The sequence below is a fragment of the Caloenas nicobarica genome, chromosome 2, assembly GCF_036013445.1.
Source record: "Caloenas nicobarica isolate bCalNic1 chromosome 2, bCalNic1.hap1, whole genome shotgun sequence".
Lineage (NCBI taxonomy): Eukaryota > Metazoa > Chordata > Aves > Columbiformes > Columbidae > Caloenas > Caloenas nicobarica.
In genome coordinates this window covers 25258367-25282420 of record NC_088246.1, presented here as the reverse complement: position 1 = coordinate 25282420, position 24054 = coordinate 25258367, and the positions used below count along the sequence as shown (strand labels likewise).

General features: G+C 40.6%; 1 protein-coding gene across 5 annotated transcripts in view; it reads right to left on the bottom strand.

The window, feature by feature from the left end:
• Positions 1–15030, bottom strand: part of AKAP9 (A-kinase anchoring protein 9) — a 111041-nt gene extending 96011 nt beyond the window's left edge. For all 5 annotated transcript variants that reach the window (XM_065627311.1, XM_065627312.1, XM_065627315.1 and 2 more), the window contains exon 1: positions 14807–15030. In XM_065627311.1, the coding sequence (XP_065483383.1) occupies positions 14807–14854 (48 nt within the window). In that variant the 5' untranslated portion in view covers positions 14855–15030. The remainder of the gene's footprint in view (positions 1–14806) is intronic.
• Between the last annotated feature and the right edge of the window lie 9024 nt (positions 15031–24054).

The window sequence follows — 24054 nt, the reverse complement described above, 5'->3', positions numbered from 1 at the left end:
CAGTAACAAAGTTAAGCATTAAGCATGTTTATTCCACTGTATTTAGGTCATAAAAAATATTAAAGTCAAAAGAAATGTCTTTCAGAACAGGAACGGCCTAAAACCAATGAGACCATGTCATTAACTACTACATGCACACAAAAAGTTAGTAAATCTCCTTCTTGTTCAGTAATTTTCTTCATATGCTGACCTTCTTGCCTCCCAAAAAACCCTTAGGAACACACTCCTAGGACCACAAGGCAGCAAAAAAGTTAATTGATATTTTCCATGAGCCCAAAGTAAGGCTAAACCCCAACCTAAATTTCTGTAATAAGAGATGGAAAGAGCAAAATTCCTTTTGGTAAAAGAAAAACTTATTTTATGTATAGTATTCAGTAATTTTTCTCCTTATTAACTACATATGATTGCAATTTATCCCTGAGTAAACTAGTTTCATTTAAAAAAGCCGGACATATGTTTTTATTTTACAGGACCCTTAAAGTCACAATGTGTTGAATAATTTACTTCAGAGAGAACCAGTAAACTGACTTTATATAAATGAGCTAAATATACTACTACAAAAATTCCTATAGAGTATCTTCAGATTCTTATTGTCATTCAATTCTCCCAGCACCTCCATAAGCTTCTAGAAGATTATCAAGAATAGACAGCAATAAAAGCATAAGAATTCACATCACACTAAACTGAGTTTAGTGAGTCCTCATTTTTGCTAGGATTCTGAGTAAAAAAAAAAAAAATACATGTTATATACTACACTGAACTTCCCAGAATGGGCAGAATAAGCCTGATCCTTCAAACCAAAGCTCACAGGGTTTCTCTAAAATCCTTTAAACTTTGGGTTAGAGCAGTCCCAAATGCTTTGTGAAGTACCACTGAAACCACCAATTCTGCCTTTGAAGTAGAACATTCTTCATTATCAGCAATGGAAAGGCCTGGTACTGTTGAATCTGATTAATTCTTTCAGGAAAAAAAAATTAAAAGTTGCTACTACCACAAAATAACATTGATTACTTAATGAGAAGTTACTTGAGAACAAATCTTCCAATTATTCAAAAGCTGGGCACAGAAACTTTTCATAAATTAACAAAATATCAACATAGTTGGTTCTAAAAATCCCATACTATAACTTAGCAATTAAAATCAAAACCCATGTAGAGTAGCCAACATGTGATGTTTAGACAATGCAATTTAAAATAACATAAAAATGTTTTCTCTAATTCGGAAACATACAAAAATCAAAATCTATGGCCATCTGTGCTTGCCAGTTAGAAGCCAACTACAAAAATACAAAAGTATGCAAAAGCAACAGTTGCCAGTATCTCCACACAGTGCTTGTCGATCAAATTACTGGCAAACTGCAAGTTTATATTTGTAACACAGACATTTTCTTCCGCTTATTAATTGTCTTACATGTTTAAAAGCTAAGGTTGACATTTTACATTTTTATAAAGATCGAGCTTTTAACATAAAACTATAAAATCAGAATATATGAAACTTCAAGAAGGAAAGTAATGATTCTCATGTTTCTAATAACAGGATGCTAAATACAGATCACTTGCACTAGGTTTGATTTTGAATGTTACCAGACTGACTTATACTCTGGTTTAGATGCATGTTTGCATGAAATAACTAGAAGCAGAACACTATTATGTTTATGTTTTCAACTGGGGAAAAATCACTAGAATAAGCTTACTTTCACCAGTTTTATAGCATTCTGTACATTAATTTGAGTGGGTCCCTAATAAAAAACTTAAAATCTGTTTTCCCCACACAGATACAGCTACATGGACATCACAGCCCAAATCAGAAAGGTGTTCTTTCCCACTCCCAATAGATGAAGACAATACCCAAAAAACACAGACTTACTTTGGAGAGCATGGAGAGAGCGAAGCACTATCAGAAATTATCTTAATTGCTTGTCATCTTACTGCATCACATCAAAAACCCGCAGTTTTTATATAATCCTTTTGTTGCACAGAGCAGACCAACTCCTTAGGATGTAGTACAGTACCGAATTATTGATTATATGCTTATGTATTTGTATTTTCTTAAATTAGCTTTATGTTGTGTCTAACCTGATACTGTGAAATCAAGTCTTTGAAAGTGATTCTCCCAACAAAAGAGTATCTTATTTCAGATGTTTGAAAATAATGAATTGGTACCTAGCTATTTTCAGAGTTAAAAAAGAATTGATATGAAATGTTAAAATCTGAACTTTCTTTGGAATAAAGATGAAACCAGAGTATTTGCTAGATATGAGTAAGTGAATCTAAAAGCTTGTTCAGAACATCAGCAAATAAATATAGAGGACATTCCCTCCCCACCACAATATATGCGGGAATGAAAAAATTACATGGGGAGGAGCAGAAAAGAGGTGAAAAAGAGCTGTGTTGGCTTCCAGCTCCCCTTAATTTCTCAATAACCAGTATTTGACCACATCAGCCCATTATCACCCAGCTAGCAAGCTACCAGATAATGTAATTCTGAACCTCAAATTATTATCTTGTTTCAAATAAAACCCAAGAATATTAACTACCCAAGCTGACCACATTAGGAAAGCACAGTCCAGCATAATTTAAAGAACCATGAAAAAAATATTGCAAAATTGGGCTTGTAGGTAGAAATCAATTTTGCCCTGATGCAGCATACGCATGCGTTATGGCACAGTTTTAATATTTTTTTTCCCCATAGGATTGTCCTCAATCAGTGCCCAGACTGTACTGGGACAGTGGAATTTGTAGGATTACCTTCTCATTCACTGTAAATCAGAAGGTGTGTAGAAAATAAGACAGGGTGCTGCAGGAATACAAATGAGGATCTTATGCTGAAGAAAGGAAGAAAAATACCGCATACAAAAACTCTGTGCTTTTGATATCTCTATCAGTCTCCCTGCCAATCATCAGAGATCATCCAAACCAAAATTTTTATGATGTTCCTCAGCTGTCTGTTCTTCATTTATAGTTGCATATCCTAGAAGAGGAGGAGGACCCCTAAACCACAGCGCTGACCACTACTGAGTTCAAATTAGATCACATAATCACATGTTTTTTTTAATCATTGGAGAATCCTATAGACCACTATTACATCTGAATAATGAAATGGAAACTTGAAATTTCCCCTTTCTGCCATTGGGAAAGCATGTGAGCTTTTCTCTACCATCTTTTTTCATGCTGCTATGGCTTGATGAGTTTTCTGTCACACCATTTCTCCAGACTGTCAAGGTCTCTCTGAAAATAAGCCCCACGCTTCAATTCATTCAATAACCGTTCTCAGTATCATCCATGAGCTTGCTGAAGGCACATCCCCACTCCTACTCTGTAGGTCATTCATAAAACCATCAAACAGTATCAGCCACAGTTTCAACATCTGAGGAACGTTACTGTCCACCAGTTGGAATTTGTACCAGCACTCTGAGCAGAGCAGTCCAGATAATTTTCTACCCACCTTGCAGTCCACCTGTCCAAACCACCTATCTCCATCTTGGACCAAATAAAATGCCTTCCTAAAGTCAAGGTAAACAACACCCACCATTCTCTCCTCATCTACTGAGCCACTCGGCTCATCACAGAGGACAATTAATTTGCTGTTGATAAATTCCAATCATGTTCTTGCCCTTCGGGTGCCTGAACATGGCTTCTAGAAGGATCTGCTTCATAATCTTCCCAGAGCTCACAGCCAGGCCACCTTCCTATAGAACCCCAGATCCTCCTTCTCACCCTTCTTGAAGGTGTGTCTGATGTTCGTTTTTTTCCCTGCTCATTTGGAATCTCCTAGTCGCAATAACTTTCCGAAGGTGGGCAAGGGAATAGCCTTGTAATGATAGCAGCCAGCTTCTGCAGGATGCTTGGATACATCACGCTCAGTCCCATAAATTTGCGTACATCAGATTTGCTTAAGTGGTCCCCACCTCGACCTTCTGTACTGTAGATAATGCTTCACTCCTTCCAATTCTGCCATTACACTCAGGGCCCTGGGAAGCCCAAGGACAGCCCTTATCATTAAAGAGGCAAAGAAAGCCTTGAGTATTGCTCCCAAGTCCTTTTGTACCTGATCATTCGCCAAGATCATTTTGAATTCTAAGCCTCTTTGCCGTGTTTTCCATCCACTTCAGTGTAGCACTGTCTACATAAAACCATGCATTCTTTCCACTGCTAATAATGAAAATACTGAGTGACATGGGCCCCTGAAAGACCACCTACTTCGAGAGCAAGCCATTAAAACAAAAATAATGCTAAGAACAATTTTTTTGTTCAGTTGTAACCACCGAATGATTGTACTTAGACCAAGTCTTTAGTTTGCTTATAAGACCACATCTAACAGTGTCAAAAATCTTAACAGCACACTGACTTTCAGCAAGAAATTCTGTCTCAATCTGTTACCTAAAGGCACTCTCATATTAACAGTTGTGCAGATCCCCAAGGACCTTAAAGTTGACAATCCATTTATACAAGTCTGTTTTCTTTAGAGAGCAATCTTTGCCAGTCTTTTGAGACTCCCCAATAAGCAGAGTCTTAGTGATGACCGCAGCCTTGGTTATGGTGTATTATCAAGCATCAATGTAGCTTCCAGGGGGCCAGGGGTAGGCAGCTCTTTCTCAAAAATCATGAATACTGATTAGAATCCTACAAGAAAAATCCTAACATGTCTAAAGAAAACTGTAGTCAGGCAATTGCTGCTTCCTGTGGGATCCTAATCAATACTCCATTCCAGCTCAAATAGTTCATTCTTCCACAACACACTGCAAATAGCCAACTGCAAATTCCAATTAATTAACTTAAAAGACTACCATACCTAAAGTATAGGGCTTTAAAGATGCAGCAATACTGAGACACCCAATGAAATGCACAGAGAGAATCTCTATTCAAAAAGGCTTTGTCCAGCCTTCTCTGTGTAGCTAATGCAGGAAAACTTAAATCACAGAAGCATTTGCCATTTCTGGTTTGTGTTGATGCTGTGAGAAAGGGGTTGTAGCCCACTGTGTGTTTCTCCTGATCAGCAGGACTCCTACACTTCACAACAATGCATATTTTTCTTTCCTCCTGCAACATTTAGGCTATATACTAAATGAGGAAGAAGAGTTTATTAGAATTTGCTGAAAAGGGCTGAAGAGGGTATTTTGTGGATTCTTGAAAAAGCATCAACTATGGATTTACTTTGAGTCTCTATGTACTACTTATATTTACCCTCATTCATGTAAATGTAACTTCTTCCTCATAAGAGAAAAAAGAAATGATTTATAATAGCAAAAAGCTTTATTCCGCTGTAAACCATTTCAGTTGTATTTATGTAGAATACATCTAGGTTTTTTCCCCTCCCTTTACACTCTTTTATAAAAACGTATCTATGTTAGAGACATTTGAAGATCAAAAATTTAGAAAAAAAGGAGAAGAAACTTTAAAAAGTAGAAAGAATATGTAAAGGAGTGGAATGAAGCACAGTAAGATCTGAAGACTTTTGCTCACACTTAATTTCTCATTACTAAGAAGTCTGAAAGAAAAAGGCACCTTTAGAATAAACAGATTATGTCTAAATATGACTTTATTAACAACTAACACAAGATTATCAGGCTTTTCAAGTTGACAAGTGCCACGGAATTGATACAGAATTTAAGACGTTACACCTTTGGCAACAAGACAATCAGTTTTTCAGATACAGATCAACAGTTTAAATTCTGTTCAAGCTAAGCAGGAACTAATAGTCATTCCTTGTTAATAAATACATGTGATGACTTTCGTCAAAAGCAATCTTTTCACAAGCATTAACACTGAGATTTTTCAAAGCAGTCTGGACAGCTGAGATACATTTTTAGGAGATTATTCGTAGGCATTCTGGCTACCTCCATGCTCCAACTCTCTGTGGAAACTGAACAAAACTTTAAATTTTCATTTTAAAAAATGGTTTTGATTAGTTTTTAATGAACTGTAAAATACTTTAAAGCAAGTCAGACTCAGTTGCACTTCATCATTTTCCCATCTTATTTATATTATTTTTACATGAATTCATACCGCGCGGCATGTCTGGCAGTGAATGGACAGACGGAGAATGAAGCTGTGACAGCTCTGCGAGAGGCAGAGCAGACAGAAGGAAAGAACCAACTGCATGAATTTCACGCTCAGTGTGCAAGACTTGACAGGCGTGTATTATTCTGACAGGCTTCTTTTTTAATTTTTTTTTTTTTTAACACACTGCTGAATCATGAGAGAAAAGCGAGCTCACAAAGACTCTGCTATTGCTCGCGAAATTCCAGACTTGACTGTGGACATTGCTCTTTGATCTAATTGCTGGAATATATTCCTAATAGTGAACATCTAGGAAACACATCCCCCTTTGAGGAGTCTTACATTGAGATTTCCATTTTCTCTTTAAACCTGGCAACTCTGCCAGCTAGCACAACATACTCCTGAACATACCAAGACTGGGTTTTCTTATCATTGTTGTGGAGCATTACCTGTAATAGTAATATTTCTCCTGTATACCTTTTAATTGAAAATATATATTATCAATGTATGGTATTACACCCATGTTAAATCAGCTACCTCAGGACAGTATAAATGGATTTAGGAACATTTAAATATTTCCCCCTTGTTTTGTGGTTGGACACAGGAGGTTCCTTCACAGAGAAGTAAGAGTTTAATGACAAGTAAAAACTTCGGAAAACAAAACCAGGATTAAGGGATAACCACTTCTGTTAAATCACAGCTTACCAATGAAGTCAGATTTGAGTAAGCTCTTATACAACTTACTCTACTTATTCCCTGGAACACCTATTTTATCAATATTTGCACAGAAACATAGTCCCAGAATCCTATCTACTCCACCTCTTCAACTCCACCGGTCTTCTTGGCTGTTCAGCTCAGGATCATAATTTTAGAGATAGGCTGTAATTCTACCATGGCAGTAGAGTCGTCATCAAATTTATGCTTTCCCCTTCAACTATCATCAAAATGGTATACGGTCTCCTTAAAATTATCTTCAATTGTGGAGAGTCTCACGATTTCTTGGCATTTTGAGATTTAGAAGCATGGTCCAAGAGACCACCTCTTCTTTGTTTTGTGATGATGCTACAAAACTTAGGGTCATTACAACTGCAATTTGGTCACTCTCCCACTTTCCTAAGCTTAGTAGTTGGTTTCCAGAGTCTCGTATCCTTTTGGCTAGCTGGCAACTATTGAATTTATTCGATCTGGAAGCTTGTAGGGGTCCCTTTTCAGAAGAGGGGCGAAGGAGGAAGACGAACTCCATACTTCTAAGAAACAAAGAATTCTAAGAAATCTTTACATTTTTATTCATTCTTTCGTCTTTTCTTCACTGGTTGTAGGAAACGTAGCTTATAATAAAAAATACTGGCTTCTCAAGAAATCACGTGAAAATGTAGATTAGGGTTTCTTTCAAGAAACAGGAACACCAGAACCATCAACACAATATGGCATGCCAACACTTCGCAGTCAACGTACAAGCACCTCATCATCATAAATGTCAAGATCTATTTACTTTATGTTTCAACATAGAAGTCAAAAGACTGCAATTATCAAATGCGTTTCATTGAACTGAGGCACATTTATCAATGTGTCTTTGCAAATTCAAAGTTTCATGGTAGCTGGTACCAGTAATGAATTGATTTTGAAACAAATTCACAGCAATACATTGAAATCTCTAGCTATGGGGCAGATATTTAAGACAGAGCTTTCAGACCCTAAATTAGGATTCCCAACAACTGTGTTATTAGTCTATAACTTGTATTGCAATATAAGGTAGGACAAAATTGGACCTACTTCAGCCTTCTGTCTTCTGTCCTCATTTTCATCAGATTTTTCACTATTCCAAACACTAAGTTACTACAATAACCATATATTATTCTGCAGTTAATATCTCTGTACACCAATATTTTAAAGCACCTGCTTGTTTGGCTATTTCCTGTGGGAAACAATACAGGGTTTTCTGGGAACACTCTATTTCAAAAGGTCCAATTGACCTTCCTTGGAGTATCTGATGCATTTTCCTTGAAGTACTTTAGAATTCGTGGTGGTGGTGATCATGCTTATTTCCAAACCAGTATAAACAAACTTGTCTAGATACTGTTGCAACTGTGGGAAACAAATGTTGCAGTCACCTCTGTTTTGCTATTGCAACACCCAGACTAAGAAAATAAGTAGTTGGAAAGCAGACCCTAGAAACGAGGGAGAGATTAGTGCCAAGATGAAGAAAGTCTTGAATGTGGGCAAAAAGCAACTGTAATTCCTTCTCTTTAAACGTGGAGCAGCAAGAAAACATTTTTTTATGTTTTTACAATGCAATTCCTTGCTTTAATAGTGCTACTAGTAATCCTGTGTTGTCTTATTTATCTATTTTTGTGAAATTCGCTGGGCATCTTGGATTAAAGATGAATTTTCTCTAAATTGGCTACAAAATAAAGGTTATTTTGAAGTGATATTTATCTGCATCCTCAGAAGAAAGCAAGTGTTAGTTTAAGCTCAGTCTTCCTTACATCACTATTGTAAGCTAGACAGCTACCACAGAGCTTTTTACTAAAGAGGTATATTGACAATAACACTTAAAACACCCTGCATCAAAAGCAAGAATAGATCTCTGTAATGAGGGAAATGGAGATCAAAACCAGAAAACAGAAGAAAAATGGAAAGCACACTTAGAAATAGGAAAAGTTCTAGTAGTGCCAATTGAAAATAGTTGAAATACTAGATTTCAAGTGAAGTACTATTTTCTTTTTACAAGGACTCAATAAATTCCAGAAGAAACTTGAACACAACAGGAAAAAATTAAACTTTCTTTTCCTTTTTTTTTTTTTTTTTAAAGGAAAAAAGAACACTGGGAAAACTGTAAGGAGTGGGCAGTTCTATTCTCCACAAGAGAACAATTAAATTATATTAAAAAACTAAAAAACTCAATATTTAAGCTAGTCATCCCAATTTTTCTACTACTAGAAACAGGATGTCTTGAAAATGGTTTCACAAATTACCCTTCTGTTCAATCTCTCATCTAAGCTTATATATCGCCCCAGTAGCAATCAATTATATAGATAAAATATATTTAAATCTCAAATGTATATAAATCTTTTTGTCATGATAAAATGCAGACATCCACTGTTTTGAGCAAAAATAAAAGCGTGCACTGCAAGGTGAACACCTCACTTTGTTTCTCTCTCAGCTCTACTCAATTTCTGCCCTATCTGCTCTTACTGAGAGTTTTAAAACCACATGATTTCTCTCTAGGGTAACACTCAGTCCTTGTATCTGTGATGTTCTCTGCAAGGCAAAAATCAACTCTTAAGCTTACTCATGCTCATAATCAAAATACACACAGGCAATTCCACATACCTCCTACTATTTGCATTTAGAACTGACAGAGATGCAAAGGAGAGAGAGTAGGTTGAAGCCTGTAAAAGAAGAGGGGGCAAACCCCACAAGTTTAGAAGGACCTGGGGGAACAAGTAGCAACACAAGAGAGGAACACCTAGGAATTAGGTATAGGTTTGTGAGGATCATCACGTTCAAAAAAAAGGGCTCCCTCAAATAAACAGCCTCAAAGCCCAGTTCTTCATTATAGCATTTTTTCATAGTCTCAGTGCTCTCTCCTGGTTTGTTACACACAGGGCAGGCAGTTTCCATTCCCACCTGTCACACCAAAGCTCAGCCCGCACCTTTCCAGGAGACTCTGGAGAGGCAGCCTGGTGTCCCCTCCAGCTGCTCCCCACCTTGTCCATTAACACACACACAGCATCTTCAGACACAGACACAGCCCAGCACCACTCTCATCCTGTGAACCTTCAGCCCAGAAAGCTGCTCTCCTCCACATGTGATAAAGAGTGACAGCAATGACTAGAGCTTCATGACGAAATCAGCACTTTGTGACACGGCTGAATACGACTTTTATTTTTAAGAGAAAAGCAGAATAAGAAAAAGCAGACTAAAAGGAAATCCTTGCTTCCAGGATTCTGTTTAATTGTTTTTGTTCAAGTTACTTGAGGCGGACAGAGCATAAACAAAATGAACAGCCTACACCTGAAAGCAAATGAAGATGTGTTAATAGGCCAGTTCTTTAATGAAATGTTAGGTTCAAATGTATTTAATTTGTCTTCTATGAAGAAAAAAATCTTAACCACTGAAATACTGGGGTTTTTTTCCTCTTCAGGTAAATTACAGGAAATTTAAAAGGACTATGTTTTACAAACACAACCTATATGTTGAATTCTCCTAGGGGTTTTAGATTAGAGCTTTAATCACTGTGGCACATAACTATTCCATGCTTCACTTGAGTCTCTTTTATTTAAAAAAAAAAAATCTCTATCAACAGCTTTCCTTGAGAAATCCGAAATTTCTCAGTCAGAACAGGCCAGAGATGAAGAAGTAAAATCTTTTTCTCCCCCCAAAAGAGTAAGACACAAGAATGCAAATGGCAAACATTCTCAGACTCTTAGACAATGCTATGTTAATAATACATATCATTTTCATCTTCAGTCATCTGAAATATTTCCATGTGGGACCAGAAGACAAAACATGCAATTATTTCTTTTTACTATTCCATTTGTGAAGATAACCTGTCAAATTAGTTATACAACCTGTAATACTTGTCCACTGAGTGCCATTTGAGCTTCCAAAACCAACTTCACTGTTTAGTCTTCTCAGCAACTCTCTGGTATAGATCAAAAGCAGTAACACTGCTTATTCTGTGCTCAAGTGTTTAACAAAACCAGACAGTTCCCTAATTTCCTAAGGTTCTTCAACAATTACATGATTTCTTCAAACACTGTAAGAAAAATGTATTACAAACATGCACAGAACCTTTGAAAATCAGGATATTAAATGATGTATTTCTAACATTAGACCTAAAGTCCTAGACCAACTTGAGAGAATTTACAAATTAAGTGACTGTCTTTCCCTCACTCACTCCTCCCACACCAAAATGAGCATATAGCTATAGGGTGGGCCCTTTCCTCAACACAAACTTAAACTGGAGCAACATACTTATTTGAATTCTTTGCAAAATTTCAGTAGTATAAAACGGACCATTCTATAAAACCTGCTATTCATAGTTTCATATGTCTTCATTTTAACAGTTGTAATAGCTGTGTGTTTCATCTTTGTGTATAAATTTATTATTCTTTTTTTTTAAATTTCAAAAAGCTTTACCAAAACACTCTCAGCCATTTTCTCACAAGGGAATCCGAGTCCCCAGTGCTTTTATTCTGAAGCTAGCAAACTACTGTGTATAGTTTTGAAAGCTGATCAAAATAGCGCAACATCCTGATAAGAAAAGCCAGCTACTAAGCTGCTACATAAATACATAAAATTAAAATACACAACTACCACAAATAGTACCCACTTGAATGTTAGGTGAGATTTCCAAGCAAACTGATGCACACAAGCATGCACATTTAGTATGTGTGCACATAAATATCACAATAAGATCTTCAACCACCATCTTCTGTAGTCTTTTGTAAGACCATCTCAGGCCATCAAAAATCTTCAAGAATCTCTTAAGCATATCTGATTGATTTCTAAGTTCACTGTGTTTTGGAGCACTGATCAACTTAACAGCATGCATTTGCACTTTTGTTGCTGGCAAACATCTTCTTCCTTCCACCTTCCATGAGTCAACCCTGTTTTGTTTTACTAGCCTTTCTGATCTAAGACTAAGAAATTGCTTGCCTAGGAAGAACAGAATTCTAAAAGGCCATTTTAATAGTTAAGGGAGACAGACATTCATAGAGGCTGGGTTAATACCGAGCACATTTCCTTGCGGCAAAGCAAAATGAATGACTACGGGTCCAGAAAAAGGAGCATGTAATTTACTGGGTTTAACTTTGTGCCTCCCTTGTCTTTGTGGGTTTGTAACAGAACAGAAAATATGGTGCAACTGCTTCATCATAAAGGCTTAGTACAGTATCCAAAAGTCTGCAGGTACACATGAGTGTCAGTGAGACTATCAAGAGCTTTTCACTCCATTTTCCAAATGATGTACTGGCGAAGGCTGCGTGTTCACACCGAGACCCAGCCCACCAGGCCTGAGCGCACTCAGCGGCTTCCAGTCAACACCAGATTCACAATGCAGCTTCTCATTTACAGTAATAATAAAGGAGGGCTCAAAAGAAAATTCTGCTGCAGAAAAGCCATTTGCAATACACTTCTCTGTTAAAAAAAAACACACAACAAACAAACTATGTGGGGAGAGAGTATCTTAAGACAACATCAACAATAAAAAAAACCAAAGTTCCATTGCAGATAAATTCACACAAAACCAAACCTCACAGCTTGCCTACTCAACATTATGATCAGAAAAAAAACCCAAACGATTGCTTTACAGAACGTTCATATTGCTTAAAATGCACATACTGAGATTTGGCAGCAGTTAGCTACCAACTTTTTGAGAAAAAACAAAAGCAAAATGAACAAAAACCCCACACAAACAAAAATAAACACAAACAAGAATCAAAGTCCCAATTTCACATAATAACTCCACTGTTAGCAGTTACCAGCCATCTCCATGGCACCTACTAGACTCCTTTACCAGACTCCCAATTACCTACATTCATCCTGCAGTTCATGTAATGACTTATTTGTACTGAAAATTCATAACTTCAAGTATATGAATCAAGGTACCTGCAGTATAGCAATACCTGAGCTTTCAGCACAGTTACAACACATACTTTAATACAGTTTTCCAGCTATTTTATTTAAACCACATTCAGTGGTTTGGCTCAAAAGTTTTTTGGATGCTTATTGCTGTGGTTCACAGCAAATATTCACTGAAGCCAAGCAACTTTAGGAGACATACTGATCATGCTACTGTGAATGTGTTTGTATCCTTGAAGAAGAGAAAGGCAGCTGCAGGAGAAACTCTGGCTTCCATTCTCTGCTAACACAATTTCTCCTTTTCTGCCTTTATCAATGACACTTGTCCCTGGAAGACTGTGACCCAGTCTCCTCAGTTCAATACACTTAATTACATTATTCACATGTAAAAAAAAGGGGTAAACTGTACAGAGAACACGAATGAAAAATCTGAAAAACTAACACAGCTTTTACAGTCCCTTCCCATGTAAATCACATATAGCTTTAAAGAGTTATAATGACTTAAACCACAAGGGATGTTTAAAAGCACAGGATATTAAAGTCTTCAGGTGAATACTTACAAGAACATCATTAGGTTTTAGTTAGAAAAGACTAGAAGAAGGGTGAAAGTTATGACAGTGATCCTAAAAGGCAAAATATATTAGTAAAGTGTGTACAAGTCTTTTCTCAAAGAAGGAATCCATTGAATTCCTACTAGCATCCTGGCTTTCAGTTCACTTTTCGTTAATTGTCGTTAATTTTTTGTGTTAATCTCTTGCCAGCATGGACAGAAAAATATAAATTCTCTTCATAAATTCTTCCTTGTGGTTTATAATACTGGCAAATTTACTTCAACCATTTTATTTGCAAACTACTTTCTAATTTTCTGCAAAAGAATTCGCCAACCTGGGTGTGACAGAGTGTACTGCTGCCAGTACCTGATCTGTCCCAGTGCCTTTAATAACAGTACTGCGTAACGTCGTGTGAACACCACCCTTGCTCTAAGCACTGAAGAACAGGTTTTCCTATATAAACATACAGCTCCATCCAGGAGAGTTTCTTAATGTACATTTTGAACGCTCAAAAGAAACAGAAACACATGAAGTCACAATGTTTTTGTCTAATACAGCAAAATACTTATTCAATACTTCACAGACAAACTACATTCTCTTCTCCACAGACCACATAACCAAGACGGTGGTGATGTTTCGTAGTTTCATCTCTGTGTTCTTGCTGTCTGTACTATCGCTCCTGCGAAGTTACATGCGTATCTTTAGCATGACTGACTGACTTACAAACTTCTAAACTGTTATCATGTAGCAATGACTGCTGGAAGGAACCAGACATACCTAACGTCAAAACACTAATTCTATCTGATTTTCCTACGAGTCCCATTCATTATCTTACTAACCACCGCAAAGCTTTCTCTGAACTAAGAAGTCCTTCTCCGGTGTGGTAACTCCGGTCTGCTGCCCCGAAGGCGAAGCGCTTCGCAGCCGGTAGGAACTGAGCCGTGCTTAAAGAGTGAAATGACAAGCTCCCCGATGAACGCCCGGGCCGGCCCGCGGGGCAGCGGCTGGGCCGCCCGAGCGGCGGGGCGGCGGCGGGAGGCGGCACCGCGGGAGGCGGCACCGCGGGCCGCGCACCGACAGCTCCCGCAGGCGAGCCGCGCACTGCCCGGCGTTCCCAGGCACCTGGTAAGCCCGCCGCACCGCGGCACTGCGGACAGCTTTAATCCTCTGCCTCCTGAGGCTCTCTCGCGGTATTAGTGCCACACTGAGGGACAGCTGTCGGGTTTACACGCTTCCTTAAAGGTTTACGGGGAGTTTCCCAGGCTTTAGAGGCAAACGGGATCCGTGCCTCGGGTGCGAAGCGGTAAGCAGGTTAGCTCTGCTCCTCCTCGGCTCTCCCGCCGCCGCCAGCGCAGCGGGCACCGCCCGGGCTGCCACCGCCCGGCCCCGCCGGGGGCACCTGCGGCGCGCACCGGGCGGGGCCCGCTGCCACCGGCCCCCGCAGCCCGGCCCGGGAACGCGGCTCGGCCCCGCGCCGCCCCAGGCCAGCGGGGGGAGCCCGGGCGCGCAGGCAGGGCGGCACAAAGCGCCTCCGCCCGCGGCTTTGTTCGCGGCGGGGCCCCGAGCCGAGCGCCCTGCCGCAGCCGCGCTCCGCCGCCCGGCCCGGCCCCAGTGACAACCCGCCCCCGGCCTCCCCGCGCCCCCCTCGGCCTCCCCGCCGCCTCCTACCTTGGCTTTCCCAGCCTCCAGCTTCTTCAGCCGCTCCTCGTCCTCCATGGCGTCTGTGCGGGAGCGCAGAGCGTTACCGGCGGCGGGAGGCGGAGCGCAGCCCGCCCCCTGCCCTCAGCCGGGCGCACACGCTCCCGTCCTGCCCTGCCCTGTCCCGTCCCGCCTCACAGCGACAACAGCTGCCGTGGCGGGGCCCCCGGCGCCGCCATCTTCATCTCCACGTAAACACGCGGCCGGGGAAAGTGACGTTCGGCCGCCCGCTCCTCCTCCTGCCGCCGGCCCCTCCTCCCCGCCGAGCCCCCGCCGCGCCGAGCGCCTCTGGCCGCCGGCGACGCCCGCCCGGCGGCGGGTCCCGGCGGAGCCGCCCGCGGAACCGCGCGTTTGCAGCCCCCGGGCCGAGCGGGGCGCAGGCACCAGCGACAGCCGGCGGCGGGCACGGCCGCAGCCGCCGCGGGGGAGGCCGGCGGGCACACCCCCCTCCACACCCCTCCGCAGCCCTTCCCGCAGCCAGCGGGGCGGGGGGGTTCTCTTCCCACAAAAGAACTGCAGCGGCGAGACGCCGTGATTTGCTGTTGCTTCGATACCGAGGTCTGAACAGGCAGTGCCTGAGCTTTGCAGGACTGCTGCCTTCTGCCGTCTCGCAAATCCACCTTCTCGGTCTACAATGCTGATTTTGACAGGTTTTGATTTTCTAAGTGTTTTCTCGCTCCTGCGTGCGGCTCACTGAATCGCAAGCTTCCTATAGCTTGGAAATAAATGAACAACCTTTTTGAGCGTGTGTCGCCCACTATGTAGGGATGACGACAAAGGATGTGTAGCCCCCCTCTTTAAATGACACAATACGCGCCCATCATGCTGCAGGGGTTCAAATAGGTGTGCTAAAATCACAATGGGGAATATGACACGTGGCAATTAAATGCTAATACCATTTCTATACATCAGCATTCGAGACAAAGCAATATTCTGGAACTGCTTAATATTGTCTACTAAATGTGTGCCTTGCAAGGCTAATAGCAAATTTGTCTGACATGTTCACGATGTGCTTTTTCTTTCAGTTACCCCTGAAGTCGGTCCTGTTTGCGGTGGTGCGGTGAATGGCAAAGGCTTACACATTCCTGGCAAGCCTTTTTGCATTGGTGTGTTAACAGCTGCATGTGAACAAGCAGATTCCTTGTACTGCATTTGGAACCATTCTGCTTTATTACATGCAAAATCTAAAATATTTCTGAATTAACTTAGGTCTCGGCCTTGCTGATCTTTTAAACATAATTCTTTAGTATACATTCTTTCCTCTCTTGAATTTTCCAGCAAAGACCAGATACACCCACAGAGAAAAAATGCCAAAAGAAAACATTATTTGTACAGTATTACTGACCAGGACAAAAATGAAAAATATCAGGACTCCTAGCAGCAGATTTCCATACCCATATTACTGCCAAAACCAAACTAAACCTACAATCTGAAATTTTTACGGATTTTTCACTCCTTCTAAAGACATTACATTTCATAGAAAAGTCTCAAATCATCTATTGATCAGTGCATGTATTGTGCATTCCTGTATTTGCAAAACAATGTCTCCAACCTTCAGTCGAAAAGGAAATGAATACCGTTTGTGTCAAAAGAAGAAAACACCATCCATAGTAGAAATGACAAATGCCTACATTATACTTTGTTTGAAGCAACCATGTGTTTCAGTTAAAATTCTCAGACTTTGGAGGAAAAACATGTTATAGAGAAAAACAACAAATGAAAACAAAATTAAGAAATTATTAAAGAGAAAATACTTTTATAGAAATACTAATTTGAGTTCATCCCTTAAAAATGTGTTCTCAAGTTAGCAAAAGACTGTACAAATTGAAGTTTTTCCCAACAATTACAAAGGCCTGGAAGCCCCTGAGGGAAAACTAAATCACCTTTTCCGTGCCAATGACATTCCTCTGGGCTGAGGGAGGCCACTGTCACAGAACTAGCTGTTAGGTGTCAGTAAAATTTCACACATGCATAACACTAGGATAGTAATTTCTTAATCAACAAATATCCCATTTAGAAGATAATTACAAACATCCCAAATTGCTTCATTAAATGAGTTCTTGAGTTAGTGCTAAGAATTGATGGGCCTAATTTTCCTCTCACTTAAAGACTTATATCCATGTAATTCTAATGGATTTTAGTTAAACACCTAATCCATGACAATGAAGTCATGCAAACCAGATTGACAAACTATAATAGAGTACTCTGGAAATTACCACTGGATAAAATATCCCAGAGAATAACATTTCCATATTCTCTCAACATTAGAAGAAGAATAGAACTTTCATTCCTAGGGAAAAAAAAAATCCATACAGTATGATTTCCCACTTCAGCTATTTAAATTCCTATTTTATCGTTTATGCAAGGTGAGCTGACTGGAATTCACAACTTGGTTAGCCAGCTAAACTTTCAGTTACAGAAAGGCATTAATCTTGTTTGCTTAATTCTCAGAACTGACCAATAATGTTCACTTCCTAGGAATGTAAGATAGTGCCCAACATTCGGGCTAATAACTGCTATAAAATTTGATTAACTTTCTAGCACTCATCAAATTCACATAAGTTAAACATGTGTAAACTGCCTTCAACAGCAGCATACATGAAGTGAACCAGATTAACAAGGTAAAAAAAATAGATCAGGCATTCACCAAAATAGGGATGACTGGTGTTTTGGCCCAGGCTTATTGTTACATACAAATGTATTGATTATTAGAAATTTTATTAAAAACTGCACAGAACCAGCTTTGCGTATCTGACCTAATTTTCAGTGGTGTTTGTCTGTAAACAAGGACAAAGGCCTCTTCACCTATAGCATTTTCTCTAACAATGAGCCTCTACCTTCTTCCTACCCTTTCTGGTTCCGTCATTCACTGTTCCGTGAAGATATGCCTGGTGACTCCCATTGTGGCACTTCAGTGCACTGCGAAGCCAAAAGATGAAGCCTAAAGACCACATGTGATAAAGTCACAAAGTTCTAGTTGGGAAATTCAAATTCCGTCATATTCCACTGAGGCAAGAATCAGAGGGCTGTCAGATCATAACATGCTGCTGGTAAATCATATGTGCAAACATGATGCAAAAAGTACAAAATATCACAGGCCTAAACTGTGTTTTCAGGTGTCATAAGTATCAGCAATACCGCTTAATAATGGGACAATCCAATTCTAATTTATTTCCTTTGAGAAAAAATACGTATTGGAATGGAAGGCTCCTACATCAACCATCTAAGATTCCCTGAATGAGCTTGTAAAAACAAAATGTGATTTGACTCGTGTCTTCCTACCACTAACACGATAACCATGCTACTTTATGTTTCTTAAGAGAGCTACAAAGGCTTTTAGTTGTAAGTATCTGTATTTGGTCAACGTAATGTGGTAAAGGATTAGTCCTCCTGCTAATGGATGTGCAACCTCCGATACATGTGTCCAGACGTTCTGCTGGGACACTAGATCTGCTGTACAAAACCTACCTGATGGGATTACTCAATTATAGTGAACATTAAGCAGATCAAGTGTGAAATATAAGATGCCTCCATCTGAAAGGTAATCATGCAGAACGTACAGTCTGATCAGGACATGCACCTGCTCTCACTGAACCTAGTGGGAGTTCCCGGGCTGATTGTACTGATAGCAGGGCAGGGCCTCAGCATGTACCTGCCACAGCGCTTGTGAACCACCTCAGCGTCACAAAGAATATGAGGCTGGCTTAATGACTAGCTTGCCTTTGCCTTTGCCGCAGTCTGCTGTGCCAGCTCTGTCCCCGCCACCTGCCCTGCAGCTGCGCTGAGCGTCGCTGTGCGCCGTGGTTTCCCAGAGCGCTGCTCTGCTGGCATGGTTGCAGCAGGCAGCTGGTTTAGGTAAAAAGTGTAAAGTTCGTAATTTCGGAGACCCCTTGTAGGCACTGCTGAGTGAGGATTACAAAATCATATTCATTTGCAGTTAGCAAGTGCAAGTCAACTCAAATTTCAAGTAGGACTTGGCCTATTGTGTTTAGATAGTCTGACTACATGTTATAAAAACATTTTTAAAGACCGCAGTCACTTTCACCTCAGGGATTTTTGAGGTATGATATTTATGTTAGGACTGCCTTGAACAGTCTCTTAGAAACAGACAAATATTCTCTCCTTCGAAGCAGGGCACAACAAATGCAATTACTGAATAAATAGTGAGACTAGGTGGTTAACAGGTAGGGGAGCTAGAGATGTATGGAAAACATCGTCTGATTTAAAGTTTGGTCTTTGTTGTTGTTTTGTGGGTTTGTTTGGTTTTTGTTTGTTTTGTTTTTTCCTTTTGAGAATCACTGGAGAAGCATGGTTGTATGAAAACTTATTAAATGGGGCAACTGATGAATATATATAGAATCAAGGTCCCATGTAACAGCTAAAATTTCTATTCTCTTGCATGTATTTTTTAATGAAAAAAAACTACCAAAGCCTATGAAACAGCATGAGCACTGAGGATGAAAATAAAATTTTCCAACATAAGGAGAAAATGTTACCAAAAAAATGAAATCTTTAACCCGTATCTACAGCTGTGAAGTTAGACAAATTTATATTAAACATTGCAACCAGTGTCCCACAGGTCCCAGTGTCACTCCTAAATTGAAGTAAGTTTATTGCGTTTTGTTATAACAGGTGACAGAAGAAATCAGACATTAAAACCTTCCACACACACATATGTGATCCAGGCATTCACTTAATACATTAAAAACGTGGGCTTGCTAACATGCTTCAGTCACACACAGTCAAGTCTAACAATCAAAAGTATTTTTCTTGTTTCCAAAACTAAACATTTTTCTTCTGCTGAAAAGACAGTAAAATAACTCATACAAACATTGTAAAGCACAGACCTTTTGTGATATTACTGTAACACATACCTCCTGGAGATGTGTGTCTTTGTTTTCTGAAGCCTGGAGTTGTACAGCTTATAGTTTGACAAATTGTAAGCGCCACATACCTTTTTTTAGGCATATTTGGGTCTATTACTTATCACTTAATTAAGACAAATACTGTGGTATTCGATTGCTGTTTTGATGTAAATACTGTAGCTAGGAAGAGGCAAGACTTTAGCTAAGAAGTTTTGTGAGATGAATAATTTATTCTGCAGGCATAATATATCAAGGTAGGTAATTTAAGTAAGCTTGCAATTGATACAGCTAATTAATTAAGTGACCCAGAAGCATCCAATTGACATTTGATACTCGAGGTATGAACAAAAGATTAATTTCTACCACAAATCAGTTATTTATATCAGATATATGTAGAACTATTATAGTACGCATTTCTTTATAACCAGTCACAACTGTCCAAGTTTACATAATGGTTCAGAATATAATTCTATGCCTATTGCATATGGAGGTGTAAAAGATAGCTATTTTCCTACTGTTCTGGTATTTTATATGGTCAAGCATTATTCATGAAACTCCATTTAAAATATGGAAGAATTTACAAATTTAACAGATAGCCACATTTCAGCATAATAACAATTTATCGGTGTGAATACATTTCCTTTCAATTTTATCCAAACTATTCACCTGACAGATCAGCATTCTCTGTTTGTTTTTTTTTTAAGAAATTCCAGAATTTCCAATGGTATCTGAGATGAAGTGCTCCAGGCAACAGAACTGGCAGCACAATTACAAAATTTAAATAAGCTGTAGCTTCCTAAAACTCTAACTATTTTAATGTATTTATATTTGGGTGCTAAAATAGAGAAGACTTGTGTTATTTGTATTTTAACAAGTCTCAAAATACATTAAAAATACAGTTACTTTCATAATGAGAATTACTCCTAAATTGTTGTATCGCACTGAGACCCATGCCTTTTTTTAGCATTATTTATGGGGAAAAAGGAGCTGCCATGCTGGGGAATCCCATAAGAACTAGTAAGTACGATGAATTTCCTGAGGCTTAACTTCAATACTTATGGTGACATCTTCTGCCACCTCAAGTAAATGGTGTTGTGGACGTAGCAGACCTGGGAAAAAAAAGTGAGTAGGACTTCCAAAGACAGTGTACCTCAGTAACACGCTGGCAAAAGGATTTCACAGAACCATAGAATGTCCTGAGCCGGAAGGGACCCACAAGGATCATCGAGTCCAACTCCTGTCGCTGCGTATGACAACCCCACAGTTCACACCATGTGTCTGAGGGCGTTGTCCAGTCTCTTCTTGAACACTGTCAGTCTTGGGGCCGTGACACCTCCCTGGGGAGCCTGTTCCAGTGTCCACCACCCTCTGGGTGAAGCACCTTTTCCTAATGTCCAACCTAAACCTCCCCTGGCACGTCTTTCTGCCAGTCCCTCGGGTTTTGTCATTGGTCTCCAGAAAGGTGCCTGTCCCTCCTCTTCCGCTTGTGAGGAAGCTGTAGACCTCAATGAGGTCTCCTTTTAGTCTCCTCTTCTCCAGGCTGAACACGCCAAGTGAGTTTAGCGGCTCCTCATTCCGAACTGCCAAGAAAAGATGCTGGTGCGCTGCAAACACGGACACGAGTTCCTGCTTTACCCTCACAAACGCTGTGCATCAGAGCCTGGCTGGACAACGCAGCTGTAACTGTGGTGACTTTACAGCAGATCTGATTGTTTACCTGTTGAAAGAGATTTATATGTAAATTTTTTTCTTATTTGCACTTCTGAGAAGGCAGGGCTGGCTGCTGCCTGGCCAAAGCACCAAGCGCTGGCTGGCCTGTGCTCCTGGCTGGCACTCCCTTGATGCAACTGCAGCTTTTCTTGTCACCAAACTTGAACGTGTTCTTTAAACAAATTGTTTTCTACTTGCTGCAGTTAACCTCGCGGTTTAAATACTACATAAGTTAGTCACCGGGGGGCTGTAGAAGGCTTCCCAGGGGCCCCGTATGGCCATCCGGGGGGACATGGCTTTTCTGAGTAACAGCCGGGATCAAAATTCAGGGATATTTTTCATCTTACGCTGCCATCTCCTGGCAAATGGCTTAATTACAAATAAAATGGTGAGTAAAAGGGCTCTGCAAGGCGGCAGCACTGGGAACACAGCTGGCCTCGCTAATGGAGGCGTCTGCCTGTCACCCTCCCCGCTGTCACCCAGGGTGGCAACCATGGGGAGGGCAGGTGTCCCCAGCTGCCTTGTCGCTCCAGCAGCCCCGTTACATTTTCAATTTAGAGGCTGTAAAGAGCAAGGTGAAAACCCAGCGCCGTGATTTTTGGCCAGTGTACGTCGCTTGTAGTCAGGGAGGTGAACTTAGGTCCTTGGTGGGCTTTGACCCAGGCTCACGTAAAAGTGTGGGATGTTTCTGCAGGACAGTTTAACCTGGCAAAGTGATTACAAATGGGGGCCATCTTCTGCGCTGGCACGAGGTAAAAGGAGAAACTAGAAGATTCTTTATTGTTGCCTCTGTAACGAGGATGGCAGTGAGCCCAAGTGCCTTCCTGGTGCCTGCCTGCAGCCACAGCACATGGAGGAGGTGTTACAAAAAGTCCCTTCCATTACTCTTTTATCCATCAGTCTTTATAGTACGAAAGTGTACTAACATTACTTCATGTTATGCACTGTGATGTAATGAGGTAGTGGAATTTTACAGGACACTTTAGTATTGTTCGTGCTTAAGTAAAACTAAAGGGCAGCCCAGCCCAGCCCTGGAAATAAGGACTTTGCTTCTTGGAAGCTTAGAGGTGTCCATGAAGGATAAAGGATAGCCCTGGGCAACCAAGATAAGGCCAGTATCCTAGCCCCTCTGATGTGTCTTTGAAACCCTCCCAGCATTGTCTGGCATCATAGATAAGTAATACAGCAAGAATGACTCCAGGGACATCTGGATCAAAAGACAAACAGCAAGAACGCTGCAAAAAATATAGTTGCTTTGCAAAGTTTTACTATGATTAGAAATCAGTACTGTGGGTGTTAGTGATTAGTCAATTTGTATTGTACCTGAATGTTTGAAAGGTATGAGAGTGTGTTAACCTACATGTGGAGTACCCCAATTTGTCTGAGATAGCTCATGTGCATGAATAAATATTTACCCTTGTAATTCAAAACTTTTTGAGTCCTAGCTTCTCTCCTCAGTTGATGTGGGCCACATGCAAATTTTTGTTACAAACGTGAAGAGGACTGTGACCTGGCTGCTGTGTCCCTCTGTCTGAGTGGCGCTGGAAATGTCTGCTCTGTGATTGTCCAGGGCCAATCTGTATAATTTTTCCTGATATTTGGCACATAGCTCAGTGTAAGTAAGGTAAAGCACTTAGTAGACGACTGTCACGGTAAAAGGTAAAGCCTGGGAAGCTTGCTTTAGGGTAGGAGAAAGGTATCTAGTCATTCGGGACACTGCTTCTTTCACTGGCTTCAGTGAAAGGACCTTGAGCGCTTTTCCACTCATTAATTAAAATGATGTTTGGAGGCTGCGACAGTTTTGTGGAAGGAAGGAAGGATGATATTTATCTGGGTTGTCATGAACAGGGATTGTACCTCTGATGCACAGACAGAAAAAAGGGTTCCTGATGTAGAGAACTAAGCAATATTGATAACTAGTAAACTTGTGTGCAGGACTGTAGGGGTGAAGGGAAAGAACAAAACAGTGCCAGAACTTGAATTATATTTGCTGAAGGAGTAGCCTCAATCATATTGATCCATGATATTGCGTGACCTTGTGTTCTTTGTTGTATGTTTCAGGAAACGTCAACATTTAAGGTCTGCTATGGTCCCCACAGACTCTTCAGTTCATAGAATCATAGGATATTTTGGCTTGGAAGACACTTTAAAGATCATCTAGTTCCAACACCCTGCCATGGGCAGGGATACCTTCCTTCCAGACTGATCAAAGCCCCATCCAACCTGGTCTTGAACAGTTCCTGGGATGGGGCATCCACAGCATCTCTGGGCAGCCTGTTCCAGTACCTCACCACCCTCATGGTGAAGAATCATAGAATGTCCTGAGGCAATGTCCCTGGAAGGGACCCACAAGGATCATCGAGTCCGACTCCTGTCCCTGCACATGACAACCCCACAGTTCACACCGTGTGTCTGAGGGTGTTGTCCAGTCTCTTCTTGAACACTGTCAGGCTTGGGGCTGTGACACCTCCCTGGGGAGCCTGTTCCAGTGTCCAGCACCCTCTGGGTGAAGACATTGTGTGGAGATGGAAATGGTGTGTGGTAATTTGTGTTCATGCAACATTGCCTGTTTAGGTCTGTAAATGCTGACATAGGAGTGCTGGGGAACTTCACTGGAACATGCTGAGAGCTTACAAACGTGAG